We start from the raw sequence: 13,983 nt of genomic DNA on the forward strand, positions 1-13,983 counted from the left end.
AACAAACACTATCCACCCCAAAATGGCAACAGTGCCAAGGTTAAGAAATTCTGGTTTAACTCAATGTGGCAGATATTTTTTCTTAGAAGGGTTATGGTTTTAATTCTTACATTGAAGTCTGCAATCCAATTTGAGTTAATTTTTGTGTACAGTGTGAGGTGAAGGTCAGAGTTCACTTTTTAACATGAATATCCAGATTTTTCAGCACCATGTGTTGAAAAGACTGTTTTGTTTTGTTTTGTTTTTCCTGGAGAATTACCTTGGCACCTTTGTCAAGTATCGACTGACCATATACGTGTGGGTCTACACCTAGATTCTCTGTTCTTCTTCCACTGATCTAAATGTCTGTCCTTGCATCAATACCACACACTCTTGATTCTGTTTAAATAACAAAGCACTTCATATACGTGTGCTTATACAGGCAACAGTATACTTCCATTAACCCGCACATCCTTTGCATTATTTTTATTATGATTTTAACTTCTACGTATGTTATAAATGGCACAATACGTTACTATTTTTGCTCTAAACAGTTAAAAAATAGACTTCACAGATTTAATAGATGAAATAATTTTAACTATTACCTACATATTTACCATTTTTGTTACTCTTTATTGCCTTATATAGGTCCAGATTTCCTTGAGCTTCTAACATCTTTTTTACTGCAAGTTTGCTGACAATAAATTCTTTCAGCTTTTGTTTATCTGAAACACTTTTTATTCTGCTTTCATTTTTGAAAAATATTTTCCCTGAATATGGAATTCTAGATTAACTGGTTTTTTTCTTGCAGTCGCATTTTTTTCTGGCTTGCATATTTTCTGATGATGAGTCTTATCTTTGATTCTGTCTGCATAATATGTCTTTTTTTTCCCCCAGGCTGTTTTTAAAATTCTCTTTTATTTCTGGTTTTCAGCAATTTGATTATGATGTGCCCTGGTATGAGTTTCCTTTGTGTTTAGCCTACTGGAGTTTATGGAGCTCCTTGAATTTGTGAGTTTATAGTCTTATCAAATTTGGAAATTTTTCAACCAGTTTTTTCTGTTGCCTCTTTTTTCTCCTCTCCGAGACTTCAGTTACAGTAATTTAGACTGCTGGACTCTGGGCTCAGTCTGGATTTCTTTCCTCTGTGCTGTAGCCTAGAAACAGCCCCCAGGCAGTAATCTGGGGCAGTTACAGGGCTCACTTCATTTGTCTTCCTTTTCTCGGGGGTCAGGGACCTCCACTGCTTGTTCAATGTCTGGAAAGAGTTTTATATATTTTTCATAGTTTTCTAGTTGTTTATGGCAGGATGGCAACTCCCGTAGCAGTGAAGCCACGTGAAAAGATGAGGAAGTTCTTCCCCTGAATGTTTAATTTTATATACAATTACCAGCAAACTGGCCTTATAGCAGAAGCACACACTATCCACTGTCCATTATTTAGAGATTAGAAGGAATTATGACATATTAATACAGCTTCAAATTGTGTGTGCTTCTCTTTTTTTTTTTTTTTTGGAGATGGAGTCTCACTCTGTTGCCCAGGCTAGAGTGTAGTGGCGTGATCTCCACTCACTGCAAGCCCCACCTCCCAGGTTCAACGCCATTCTCCCACCTCAGCCTCCCGAATAGCTGGGACTACAGGTGCCCACCACCATGCCCGGCTAATTTTGTTTTTGTATTTTTAGTAGAGACGGGATTTCACCGTGTTAGCTAGGATGGTCTTGATCTCCTGACCTCGTGATCCACCCACCTCGTCCTCCCAGAGTGCTAGGATTACAGGCGTGAGTCACGGCGCCCAGCCTGTGTTTGCTTCTTTAAACGACTACATAACAATTTTGATCTGTGGTGAACTCACCTTTGCCTGAAACACCTACTTTTTTTATGTTTAAGTGAGTGACTGCCAAGCCACATTTCCCCTACCTTGAATTTATTTAGATGTATGAGGTTTAGGCGGAGGGCATGTTGTACCTAAATGCCAGATTTTCCATTTATTTCTGTTAAATTTCATCTTCTTAGATGTAGCCTATTGCATCTGATTCTGCAATAATAGTTTTTTTGACATTGTGGAAGCATTAGAATTCTTTTTACAAAATAAATCTTAGAGGACAAATGTAATAGCCAGGTTGCTGTCCATTAAAGAGGATGTAGGAGTGCCAGAGCTCTGTGTGCATGGGGAGCGTGAGATCTGCCATACCTCTTAGGCACCTCCAAAGACTCTTGCAGTTCTTTGGAGCACAGTTTGAGAGGCACTGGTTTAAGAGTTGTGAATTCACTCTCACATGGAGTTTCCAGATTTGGTGAAAACAACTTCTGTATTTTTACCCAAATATTGAAAATCATTTTCTAACTAGGGCTTTGTCCTTGTTGTTTATAGTGATGTTTTGCAAGAGAATTTGTGTCTCCACCATGTGTGTTCATTATTCATTGTGTGTGGTAAACATGTGACTGCTTCCTTACAGATTGAAAAATGTAAAGTAATGGCCTCCAAGAAAAAACCACTGTGGCTTGAGTTTAAATGTGCCGATCCTACAGCCCTATCAAATGAAACAATTGGAATTATATTTAAACATGGTGATGATCTGCGCCAAGACATGCTTATTTTACAGGTATGCTAATTTTAAGATTGTTTTCAGTTATCTGGAAACACAATTCTGTATTACATCAAAAACATGCCTTCTCCTACTGGCTCTGTTCCCACACTCTTCTTTCATATGATGAATTGTGATCAAATATTACATAATAGAGAGTTTTCACTTGGGGAATATGGCTGCAGACTATTAGATATGCAAGCTAATGAGCATTATAGTTCTGTCCAAGATGCGTATCTGGCACTCCCAAGTAGCCAGATATACCTCCCTCACCTAATGTCTTTTTTATACACCCCATTCTAAGCTTGATAACATAGAAAATAGCCATGTTTATCCCCAGCACTCACTTCATTCCTGCCCATAGATATGTCTGCACATCTCTAGGCACTCTTAGATACCTCTCCTCTGATACACATAAACAAATCAAGCAATGATTTGATGGGAAGGAGAGAGAAGATGAGCAAGTAGGTCACCACAGAAATCCTGCAGGTAAGTGACGAGAGTGAAGTACTATTAGGGCAGAAGGTGAATGGTCAAGGTATCAGTGCTAATTATTTTCATATTTTCTAACATTTCTAGATAAACTTTAGCTTCACAAGTCTGTAATGTTCTCCAGATTCCAGTTGGTCAGTATTGTAGGGGTAATAATTTCTAATACTTAATATGATTTATTTAAAGTAGACAAATCACATTGATTTCAAGGTAGCCTATTTAAAACTGGTCATGTTTCCAGTTCTAAGTTTCTGTTTTTACTTTTTTTTTTTTTTTTTTTTTTTTGAGACGGCGTCTTGCTTTATCGCCCAGGCTGGAGTGCAGTGGCGCCATTTCGGCTCACTGCAAGCTCCGCCTCCCGGGTTCACGCCATTCTCCTGCCTCAGCCTCCGGAGTAGCTGGGACTACAGGCGCCCGCCATTATGCCTGGCTAATTTTTGTATTTTTAGTACAGACGGAGTTTCACCATGTTAGCCAGGATGGTCTCAGTATCCTGACCTCGTGATCCACCCACCTCGGCCTCCCAAAGTGCAGGGATTACAGGTGTGAGCCACCGTGCCCAGCCTGCTTATTTCTAATATAGAAACAGGAATACCTTTGCTTTGCCTTTGCTTTGCTTTGCTTTCATTTCAAGAATGGTCTATGTATTGCCCAGGAGGTATTTTAGTAAAGAAAAAGAGAAATCCTTCAAACTTTTTGCAAGTTTATTAAATTTCAAATAAATCTGTAGAATATTTCGAATTCTTTGAAGATGGACATTTTAAAAACACAAAAATTACTCTGTTGGTCTTCTCATTTTAAGGGAAAGTTTGCCTTTGTCCTTTAGTTAGTTCATGGTTTTGTTTTTTTAATTTTTTAAGGTAAGGTCTTGCTTTATTGCCCAGGTTGGAGTACAGTGGCATGATCACGGCCCACTATAGCCTCAAACTCCTAGGCTCAAGCAATCCTCCTGCCTTAGCCTCTGAAGTAGCTAGGACTATAGGTGTTCTCCACCATACCTGGCAAATTTTTTGTAGAGATGGGGTCTTGCCATGTTGCCCATGCTGGCCTCAAACTCCTGGGCTCAATGAATCTTCCCACCTCAGCCTCCCACACAACTTTCACGTTCTTCTCCTTTTCTTTCTTTTCCTCATAAGAAAACCAACAGTGTGGACCTAGAAAATAGCTCTCTGGTCAAAAAAAAAACTTCTCGGCCCTTCACTCAACAAAAACATAGCCTTTCCTTCTCTGGGCCAGGCATCAGCCCCCAATCTCCATTAGACCCTTCATCCTTCTATAGGAATGGTCAAGATTGTGAAAGACAGCATGACAATGGCCAAAATTGCTGGGATTCTAGGCATGAGCCAGATAATCGCCAAAATTGCTGGGATTCTAAGTGTGAGCCATCATGCCCAGCCTACTTGGTGTATTTGTTGGGGCGCATAATTTGGCAGCTAAGGGCAAGTTATTTAAGTTCTTTAAGACTTTGTTCCTTCTCCTGTAGAATGGGAATAATAATCTTATCCACATTATAGGGCAATGCAAGGATCACATAAAGCAGCATTCAGTATATATTCGCTATCATTATCATCATTGTAGTTACTGCTCTTTGGTTGTTGCCTTAGAGTGATAAATATATGTAAAAATGTTAGAGTTTTGTGGTAAAATAGACACAAGTAGAGCAGAACATTTTGAGCAGAGAGGTGATGAACCACAGCTAAAACCTACTCCAAAAGAAATTTATTGGCCGAGCACGGTGGCTCACGCCTGTAGTCCCAGCACTTTGGGAGGCTGAGGTGGGCGGATCACTTGAGGTCAGGAGTTTGAGACCAGCTTGGCCAACATGGTGAAACCCCATCTCTACTACAAATACAAAAAAAAATTAGCTGGGCATCATGGTGTGTCCCTGTAATCCCAGCTACTCAGGAGGCTGAGGCAGGAGAATCACTTGAACCTGGGAGGTGGAGGTTGCAGTGAGCCAAAATCACACCACTGCACTCCAGCCTGGACAACAGAGCAAGATTCCGTCTTCAAAATCAAAACAAAACAAGAAATGTATTTATCCTCTTCCCCAAGGTACATTTCGGAAACCAAAATTAACAAGCTCACAAAGAAGAGAAACTTTAGTGTGCCAGATTGACCAATAAACATACAGTTGTTACTTACATGTTTTACATTTACTTTTATATTTTGTGTTACAAGATATGATTGCTATTTTCAAGGGAGGAGAAAAATATATTAAGTTTATATATATATATATATATATATAAAATAAACATTTTTGTCTTTTGATGCCCAGATTCTACGAATCATGGAGTCCATTTGGGAGACTGAATCTTTGGATCTGTGCCTCCTGCCATATGGTTGCATTTCAACTGGTGACAAAATAGGTATGTAGTTACCTCAGGAGATGAATAGACCACTCAGCTCATTTGAAAGGATTATAATTCCTTCAGTATAGACATTTAATAACTGAAAAATCATAATCTTAATGAAAAGGAAGAAAATATTTCCATGCTGGTGAATGTGACTATCAACTTAATGTGGATATATTGAAAATACATGAATGCATGATTCAAATCCTTGTGACTATACATGGAAATGATTTTAGTAAGAACTTGTTCCCTCCTCTTTCCTTCTCCACCTCTAAACTTTAACTCATTTCATTACATATTAAACTTTTCTCTCACAAATAACATTTAAAAATAGATGGAAAGATCTGTCACTTATTTTAGTATTCCAGAATTCACATTATCAAAGCTATTACACACTCTACTATCAGGTATTTTTATAGACATTCACCATTAGTTTCAATGAAACATATGTTTATTCAAGTTTCTGATCTGAGAACTCTACAAAATCATTTACATTGAACCCTGTAATTTAAAAAAGGAAAAGGCACAGATTGCCATCTGAGGAAGAATATGCTCAGCATATAAATGCTTTTATTTATTACTATTCAAAACCAGCCTTTTCCTCTTGTCATTCTGGGATATTGAAAGCATATCCCACACAACTTCCATGTCCTCCTTCTTTCCTTTCTATTCCTCATAAGAAAACCAATAGCATAGACCTGGAAAATAGCTCTCTGGTCAAAAAAAAAAAAAACAAAAAACCTGCCCTTCACTCAACAAAGACCTAGCTTTTCGTCCTCTGGGCCAGGCACTGGCCCCCAGTCTCCATCAGACTCTGTGCATCCTTCTATAGGAATGATCGAGATTGTGAAAGACGCCACAACAATTGCCAAAATTCAGCAAAGCACCGTGGGCAACACGGGAGCATTTAAAGATGAAGTCCTGAATCACTGGCTCAAAGAAAAATCTCCTACTGAAGAAAAGGTGAGCTCATGCTTTTTCCCAGTCTAACGGCTCCTTACAAGTTGTCATTTATATAGCAATAGTGGCTTCACGTTTTCAAAGAATCTGTCAGTGTCTTGCCTTCTGACATATCAGTGAAATTTTTTACTTGTGAAATAATGAAGTACTCTCCCATGGTGACAGCACATCTGTGTGAAACAGAGGCACTCAGTTCAGGACTCCATGAGCATTTGCTTCTCTTTTGATTATCAGGCATGCTTTGCTTAAAATTTGGTTCTGTGAAATAATCTGTTAGCACTTTTTATGGCTATTTTTGTTGTTCAGCCAAAATATTTAGTTACCATGTATAAATTCTTATGTACCTGGGAAATACAACATACACAACAAAGTAATTTATAATTTTCTGCTGAACTCTAATCTAAATGGTAAATCATGGATGCTGAAAATGTCAGTTCCACCATTCCTTGGAAGTGCATATGCTCCATCCTTCACAAGCTGTGTGGTTAGGCTGTTTGGCTGTCGTTTAAAGTTCTGCTGCACAGGATTAGCACTTCTCATTTGCATGGTTAGCAGTCTTTTGGGGAGGAAATATAATGAGTAGCACTTATTAATCTGTTATACATGTAGATCTGTGAACCCAAGCATACTCTTAGTGGTCACAAGCAAAACCTGTTCACAAATGAAGGAGAAATTACCATGGGTTCTGTATAGTTGTTGGCAAGTGATGCATGGAGAGGAAGTGAACCCTTTGATTAGATTACTGTTGCCCTTTGACTCTTGTTTCTTCCTCATGCCATTGTGCTTCACTGAATCTTCACCTAAAATATAAGCAGGGCAATGAGAAAGATGTCAATTCATAGATATAATGCTAATGAAATCTGGCACAACTAACTTGCTCTCTGAAAATGGTTTCCAGAATAGTCTCTTTTTAGAAGTCATTTGTAGATTCATGTTGCTTTTTATAGTTAGAAGACAACTAATATTCAAATGCATTTTAATTAGTTTCAGGCAGCAGTGGAGAGATTTGTTTATTCCTGTGCAGGCTACTGTGTGGCAACCTTTGTTCTTGGAATAGGCGACAGACACAATGACAATATTATGATCACAGAGACAGGTGAGTTTATTTAGTGCAGAATAAACTTTTATTGTGGTAAAATATATATAACATTTACTATTTTAACTGTAATTTAACTGTTAAGTGTTCAGTTCAGTGGCATTACATATGTTCACCTTGTTGTACAACCATCATCACCATTCATCCCCAGAATTTTTCCATCTTCCCCAGCTGAAACTCTGTACCCATTAAACACTAACTCCCCATGTTCCCCTCCTTTCAAACAGAGTAGTCTTTAAATGGAGTTTAAGACTGAATCACATATTTAGAAGTCATTGTGTAGAGACATTGGTGCTTCAGTTACTCTAGAGCGGTGGCCCCCAACCTCTTTGGCACCAGGGACCGGTTTCTTGGAAGACAACTTTTCCACAGACAGGGGTGGGGGAACAAGGATGGTTTCGGGATCATTGCACACTTTTTTTTTCAGCTTGCTTGCCACTGTAAAGCCTGCCACCAGATGCAGCTCAATTGTCACTTGCCACTCACTGAGAGGGTTTTGATATGAGTCTGCAAGGAATTGATTTATTATGGTCTCTGTGCAGTGAAACCTCTCTGCTAATGTTAATCTGTATTTACAGTCACTCCCCAGTGCTACCATCACCACCTCAGCTCCACCTGAGATCATCAGGCATTAGATTCTCATAAGGGGCACGCAATCTAGATCTCTCTCATGCACAGCTCACAATAGGGTTTGCATTCCTGTGAGAATCTAATGCCACCACTCATCTGACAGGAGGTGGAGCTCAGGCACTAATTCAAGTGTTGGGGAGCAGCTGTAAATACAGATGAAGTTGCTCACTTGCCCATCGCTCACCTCCTGCTGTGTGGCCCAGTTCCTAACAGGCATGGACCGGTCCATGGCCCAGGGGCTGGGGACCCCTGCTCTAAAGAGACCACCTCACTTGAGGACTGAGGTGTGAGTGAAGGAGGTAGAGGCAGGAAATGAGTCTTAAGAAGGCAAAGTTAGAGCGACAGCTGGGAAACTAGGAGAGGGTCATATCCCAGAAGCTGGCGAAGGTGGGAGTGATCACCAGTGACAGATGTTGCAGAGAAGCAACAGAAAGAACTCATAGATATCCTTAAATCTCCCTAACCCACTCCACTTTAGTGGTTCACTGTCCACTCTGAAAACAGTCAGTAGTGGCCACCAAAGCATGAGATTTTTCTCTATGAATTTGAGCCATTTTAAGAGTAGAGTCTGGAAAAAGCATCAGATGGGGATAGATTGCTTACTTCCTATGAGAATTAAAAGAGATAATGTATTTATGGCAATAGAAATGATAAAGGACTAAACAAATAAGATGATGATGATTGTGGTGGTGATAGTAGTAGAGGTAGAAATTGACCCAAAGGAGACTCAAAATGATTTGCTTCTATCATGCTGCCCAAGTTTCCGAGATCGGACACGCTTAGATACATTCAGGATGGTATGGCCATAGATGGCTACTCAAAAGGAAAAGGTGAATATTCCTGCCCCCAAGCAGAGTGAAACATCAGTCTATCCTGAGTTACATAAAGAGCATAAGAGAGTCTTAGGGATAATGATGACATACTGGCCAGAGAGTTTGATTTATGTTTCTGAGAATAATTTTGAGATGAGAATTTTATAGTGGCATCTGGCTGTCATCTAAAGAACACCAGAAGGATATCAAAAACATACTTGGTTCAAAGAATGTTTTGTAGCTACGACTTTCACACACCTGCTAAGACGAAAAATATCACAAGCTGACAAACATTGTAAAAAATACTTTCATCACAAGATAGCTCATTTTTAGGCAACTCAAAGAAATATTTTAAGGAACAAAGTGCTGTGCCACTGTAATGATGTCAGATACTTTCTTCTCTTAAGGAAACCTATTTCATATTGACTTCGGGCACATTCTTGGGAATTACAAAAGTTTCCTGGGCATTAATAAAGAGAGAGTGCCATTTGTGCTAACCCCTGACTTCCTGTTCGTCATGGGAACTTCTGGAAAGAAGACAAGCCTACACTTCCAGAAATTTCAGGTAAGTCACCTCCTTCTTCATTGCCTGCTGAGAATAGCACCCAAGCAGATGGTACCTGCAGCACGCCGCAGCCCTCACCTCTCACTCAGCTTGGAGGCCAGTCCAGCCTTCACCCCTACCCTTTTCTGGCATGGCCAACCCTACCTCTTCCCTGTCACTTCCATTCATTCCTTCCCCAAGTGCAAAATGACACTTCTCAGTAATCCTCCCACCTAAAACCAAACAGAAGTAGAAATATTTCATAAGCAGTGAGATGGGAAAATGTGGAACATCAAGATGACGCTGGCACTAAAGAGGACTTTCTGGAAGGGTGTCTGCTGAGCAGGTTAGCCACTAGATATTTGTCTATTAAAGACCTTAGCTAGAAGACTCAAATTTTACACGTATTTTCCAGAACTCACAAAACGTTGTGAGCTTCTCTTGGTTTTTGCTACAGGTGAATTCTTGATGCGCCACCTGCGCTTATCTCATTTTTTTAAGGCAGAGTACCCAGTATTTCATTTGAAATCTGTTGGTTTGACTACAGGTTCTGCTAAGACTTCTAGCTTTTCCTGCTCACCTGTAAACAAGCTCCTGCATAAGTCTGTCCATCTCCCTGGGAGTATGTAGATCAGGGGAGTCCAATCTTTTGGCTTCCCTGGGCCACATTGGAAGAATTGTCTTGGGCCACACATAAAATACACTAGATAGCTGATGAACTAAAAAAAATTACAGAAAAAGCCTCACAATGTTTTAAGAAAGTTTACAGATTTGTGTTGGGCCACATTAAAAGCCATCCTGGGCTGCATTTGGGTTGGACAAGCTTGGTGTACATTCTACCTGCTTTCCGTTCCTTCCCGGTCTGTATCCAGTTTTGACTATCAAATACTTCAAATACCCAAGAGAATTAAACACTGGCAAAATTAATACCGTTAATGAACATAATTCATAAGAGTTGTAACTACTACTGTAATATACTTACGTTATAGCAATACAAACACAAAACAAAGACAAAGAATAATTACTTTGTATGTACATTTGCCTTGGGTGCCCTTTAAATAGCCACCTCCCTTAGTGCATCTGAAACATGATGTGCTTTGCATTTCACATCTCAGACTTGCTCTCTTTTCCCTGAGTCTCTTCTTGAGTCCAGGGTTACCCTTGGGAGATGACACGACCCTTAAAGTTCAGTAGAACAGGAACTAGGATATATTGTTTTGAAACCTGTCTGTTCTTGTTTGTTCTCCTGACTGATTTTCAATATGGTGATTACAAGACTTACCCTCCCACAGTTCCAGTGGTGTTGTCAGAGAAACTGAGATCTCTGTGGCCAGATGGTCTTGTGATTTTTAGTGTGTGTTTTTCTGCATAAACTCAATTGAGTTTCAGACTATTTCCAGGGACTTGACACATTTCAGTCCTGTTTTTCTTTAAAGTTAAAAATCACATGTTTTGACAACTTCCTGGAACAGAGAAATGGTTCCAAAAAAAAACCCTGGAAGAATTTCACCATTTAAAGCGGGGAAAACACTCATTTCTTCTCTCCTCTCAGCGGGGTTCATCCAACTAGCTTCGGACAAACAGACCAGCAATAAACTGCAACTTAAAGAATCAGACATGCACAAGGAATCTGGCCTCATTGACAGGCTCTCCTTTTTTTTTTTTTTTTTTTTTTTTTAGATGGAGTCCTGCCTGTCACCCAGGCTGTAGTGCAGTGGTGCAATCTCAGTTCACTGCAGCCTCTACCTCCCAGGTTCAAGTAATTCTCCTGCCTCAGCCTCCCGAGTAGCTGGGACTACAGGTGTGCACCACCATGCCCGGCTAATTTTTGTATTTTTACTAGAGACGGGGTTTCATCATATTGGCCAGGATGGTCTCAATCTCTTAACCTTGTGATCCGCCCACCTTGGCCTCTCAAAGTGCTGGGATTATAGGCGTGAGCCACCGTGCCCAGCCGGCTCTCCTTCTTTTTGTATATATGTTCTCTTCCTTTTAGCCAGTAATTTTTCCTAGAACAACTGCACATTTGTCCTGTTGCTAACAACATTCCCATAGACCCCCTGGTGCCCATGTCACCCTGTCATATCTTCTCTTTCTTTGGTTGTTACTGTTTTTAAGTTTCAAAATATTCTTTCACAAAAAGATTTGCGGTATGGGGAGGCCAAGGAGAGCTGGCTTCCCCCATCAGCATCTTCTACCCAAAGCAACAAACCTTTGCAGTGAGCCTTTGTGCAGTCTGTCCTCTCAGTCTGGAGTATTTCTCCATCCTTAGTGACCAAAGCTTGTTTCTCAAGTCACATACCTTTTTTACTAAAGCAACGTTTAGGCAGTGTGCCCCACTAAAAACACACTTTTGTACATTTGTTGTACTTGTGTGGTATCCGTGTTTTGGAGTACTGTTAAACATACATGTTAAGCATACACGTTAAACGCCTGTGAATCTGTACACGTTGAGCCTTAAGCACACATACGGCTTAACATGGTGGTTAAAAGGATGGGCTTTATAGTGGAGAAACTTGAGTTTGAATGCTGGACCTGCTACTTAATAAGTACATCTATGATGATTATTCATCCTTTCATAACATCAGCCTTTTCATCTGTAAAGTGGGAATAATAAGACCTACTTGCTGTGGTTTTTTTGGGATTACTTAAATGAAATATTCAGAATGCTTAGCCCAGTACCGAGATCACAGGAGAGAATCAGTAAACGCCAGCCACCATTGTTGTAGTCATCACGGTGTGTCTTCAAACTTTGAAAACTTTTGAGAAACCATTTTTGAAATGAGATCTCAGGTAATATATAAAACAAAGTAGCATGCTCTGCTTGAAGAGTAAATGGAGTTCTAACTCAACCTGCTCTGCTTCCCCCTTCCCCACCCCCTCTCTGCTCACTCTTTCCCTATGTTCCCTCATACTTCACAACAGGAAAAAACCTGAATACCACAGCTTTAAATTACATATATGCAGAATTTCCAAAGTTTACAGCATGACAACGATGGGCAGCAGATTTTTTCATCATTTGACTCTGACCTCGTGGTAATTTTTTTTCTTCTACATACTGCTAAGCCTTCTGAAAAGATTTTCTGTTTCTTGGTTTTATCTTTTATTTTAGAATTGAAGTTCTTCAAGATCAGGGACCACATCTCTAAACTCTCCAAATAGTGTCTTAGAATCTTGTATAATAAAGGCTGCCATTTTTAGGGAAGCTGGGAAATGTTGTATACATTTGCATTTTGAATTAAAGGCGTCCTCATTTCCAGTGGATTGCTTATTTTGAATTGATAAGGTTAACTAATACATGCTGCATATTTGAATAACGTGTTAGGAACAATGGAGAAAAATTGACCCACTTTTTTGTTAAGGGTGAAGTGAGCCTGGTCCACAAAGAAAAAGAAAAACATACCTAACTGGTGGCCTGAGCATGGAAGTAACAGGAGCTGAAAGAAGCTCTACTGCATCCCACCTCTCTGCTTCCCAAGGGAGCTACTTTAGCCTAGGACCATAGCCACAGTTACTTCTAGAATAGGGGAGAGTTCAGGAACAAGCTATAATTAGATAGAGAAACACAAAACCAAGGCCCAGCATTTGATCCCAGGAGTATCTGTTGGCCTTTGGAGCAGCATCCTACACACAGGTGCTAAACAAAACATTTCAATGATGACGATTTCGATAAATTCTCCATAGAAAAATCTTCCTTATGGGAGGAATAAAAAAGAAAACAATGCTTCTACTCATTGGTAATTTATTCTACACCACATTATTTTAAATTTCACTGAACAGTTATAGAATATATATAATACGCAAATATATTTATATCATTGGCAAATGAAATTTGGCTTGTAAGTTTTTTAAATGTCAGAATGTGTTGTTTTGTTTTGTTGTTGTTGTTGTTGTTGTTGTTGTTGTTGTTTTGAGACGGAGTCTCGCTTTGTTGCCCAGGCTGGAATGCAGTGGCACAATCTCGGCTCACTGCAAGCTCCGCCTCCTGGGTTCATGCCATTCTCCTGCCTCAGCCTCCTGAGTAGCTGAGACTACAGGCGCCCGCCACCTCGCCCGGCTAATGTTTTGTATTTTTAGTAGAGACAGGGTCCCACCGTGTTAGCCAGGATGGTCTCAATCTCCTGACCTCATGATCCGCCCGCCTCGGCCTCCCAAAGTGCTGGGATTACAGGCATGAGCCACCGCGCCCGGCCCCGAATGTGTTGTTTTTTAAACACTAGTAAATGTTGTTTTAAAACTAGTAAATGTTGTTTATTAAAATCAAGAGCCAGCAAAATATTGAAAATACCAAAAGATATAAAAATCCATTATCCTGCTTTCCAAAGATAATACTGTCAACATGTTAAAGTTTCTCCTTCATTCAATTAACTGTTTGGTCTTTTTAGAAAATTATAAATTAATCAGAATTTGCTTAAAAACTAAACTTAAGAAATAGCTATGTTCATCTCTCCAAACTGAGTAAGGCTGATTAACATCCATGAGATGGTAGTTTGTCATTTTGAATAAAATCTAAATATCCAGGCTCGGCC

The 13,983-nt window shown here is 39.8% G+C and overlaps 1 protein-coding gene across 7 annotated transcripts in view; it reads left to right on the forward strand.

Annotated features, from left to right (window-relative positions):
* The window catches only part of PIK3CG (phosphatidylinositol-4,5-bisphosphate 3-kinase catalytic subunit gamma), a 43,685-nt gene that overhangs the window by 11,750 nt on the left and 17,952 nt on the right, over window positions 1-13,983 (forward strand). For 5 of the 7 annotated variants that reach the window (XR_012432781.1, XM_005550474.5, XM_005550473.5 and 2 more), the window contains exons 6-10: window positions 2,438-2,584; window positions 5,337-5,427; window positions 6,245-6,375; window positions 7,357-7,468; window positions 9,318-9,475. Coding sequence is in view for 6 of the 7 variants with exons in the window: in XM_005550474.5 (XP_005550531.1) it covers window positions 2,438-2,584; window positions 5,337-5,427; window positions 6,245-6,375; window positions 7,357-7,468; window positions 9,318-9,475 (639 nt within the window). In the remaining variant the exon portion in view is untranslated. Of the gene's footprint in view, window positions 1-2,437; window positions 2,585-5,336; window positions 5,436-6,244; window positions 6,376-7,356; window positions 7,469-9,317; window positions 9,476-13,983 lie in introns of those variants that run through there. The other 2 variants (XM_074035778.1, XM_074035779.1) reach the window with 2 other exon arrangements.

This window comes from Macaca fascicularis, chromosome 3, assembly GCF_037993035.2.
Source record: "Macaca fascicularis isolate 582-1 chromosome 3, T2T-MFA8v1.1".
Taxonomy (NCBI): Eukaryota; Metazoa; Chordata; class Mammalia; order Primates; family Cercopithecidae; genus Macaca; species Macaca fascicularis.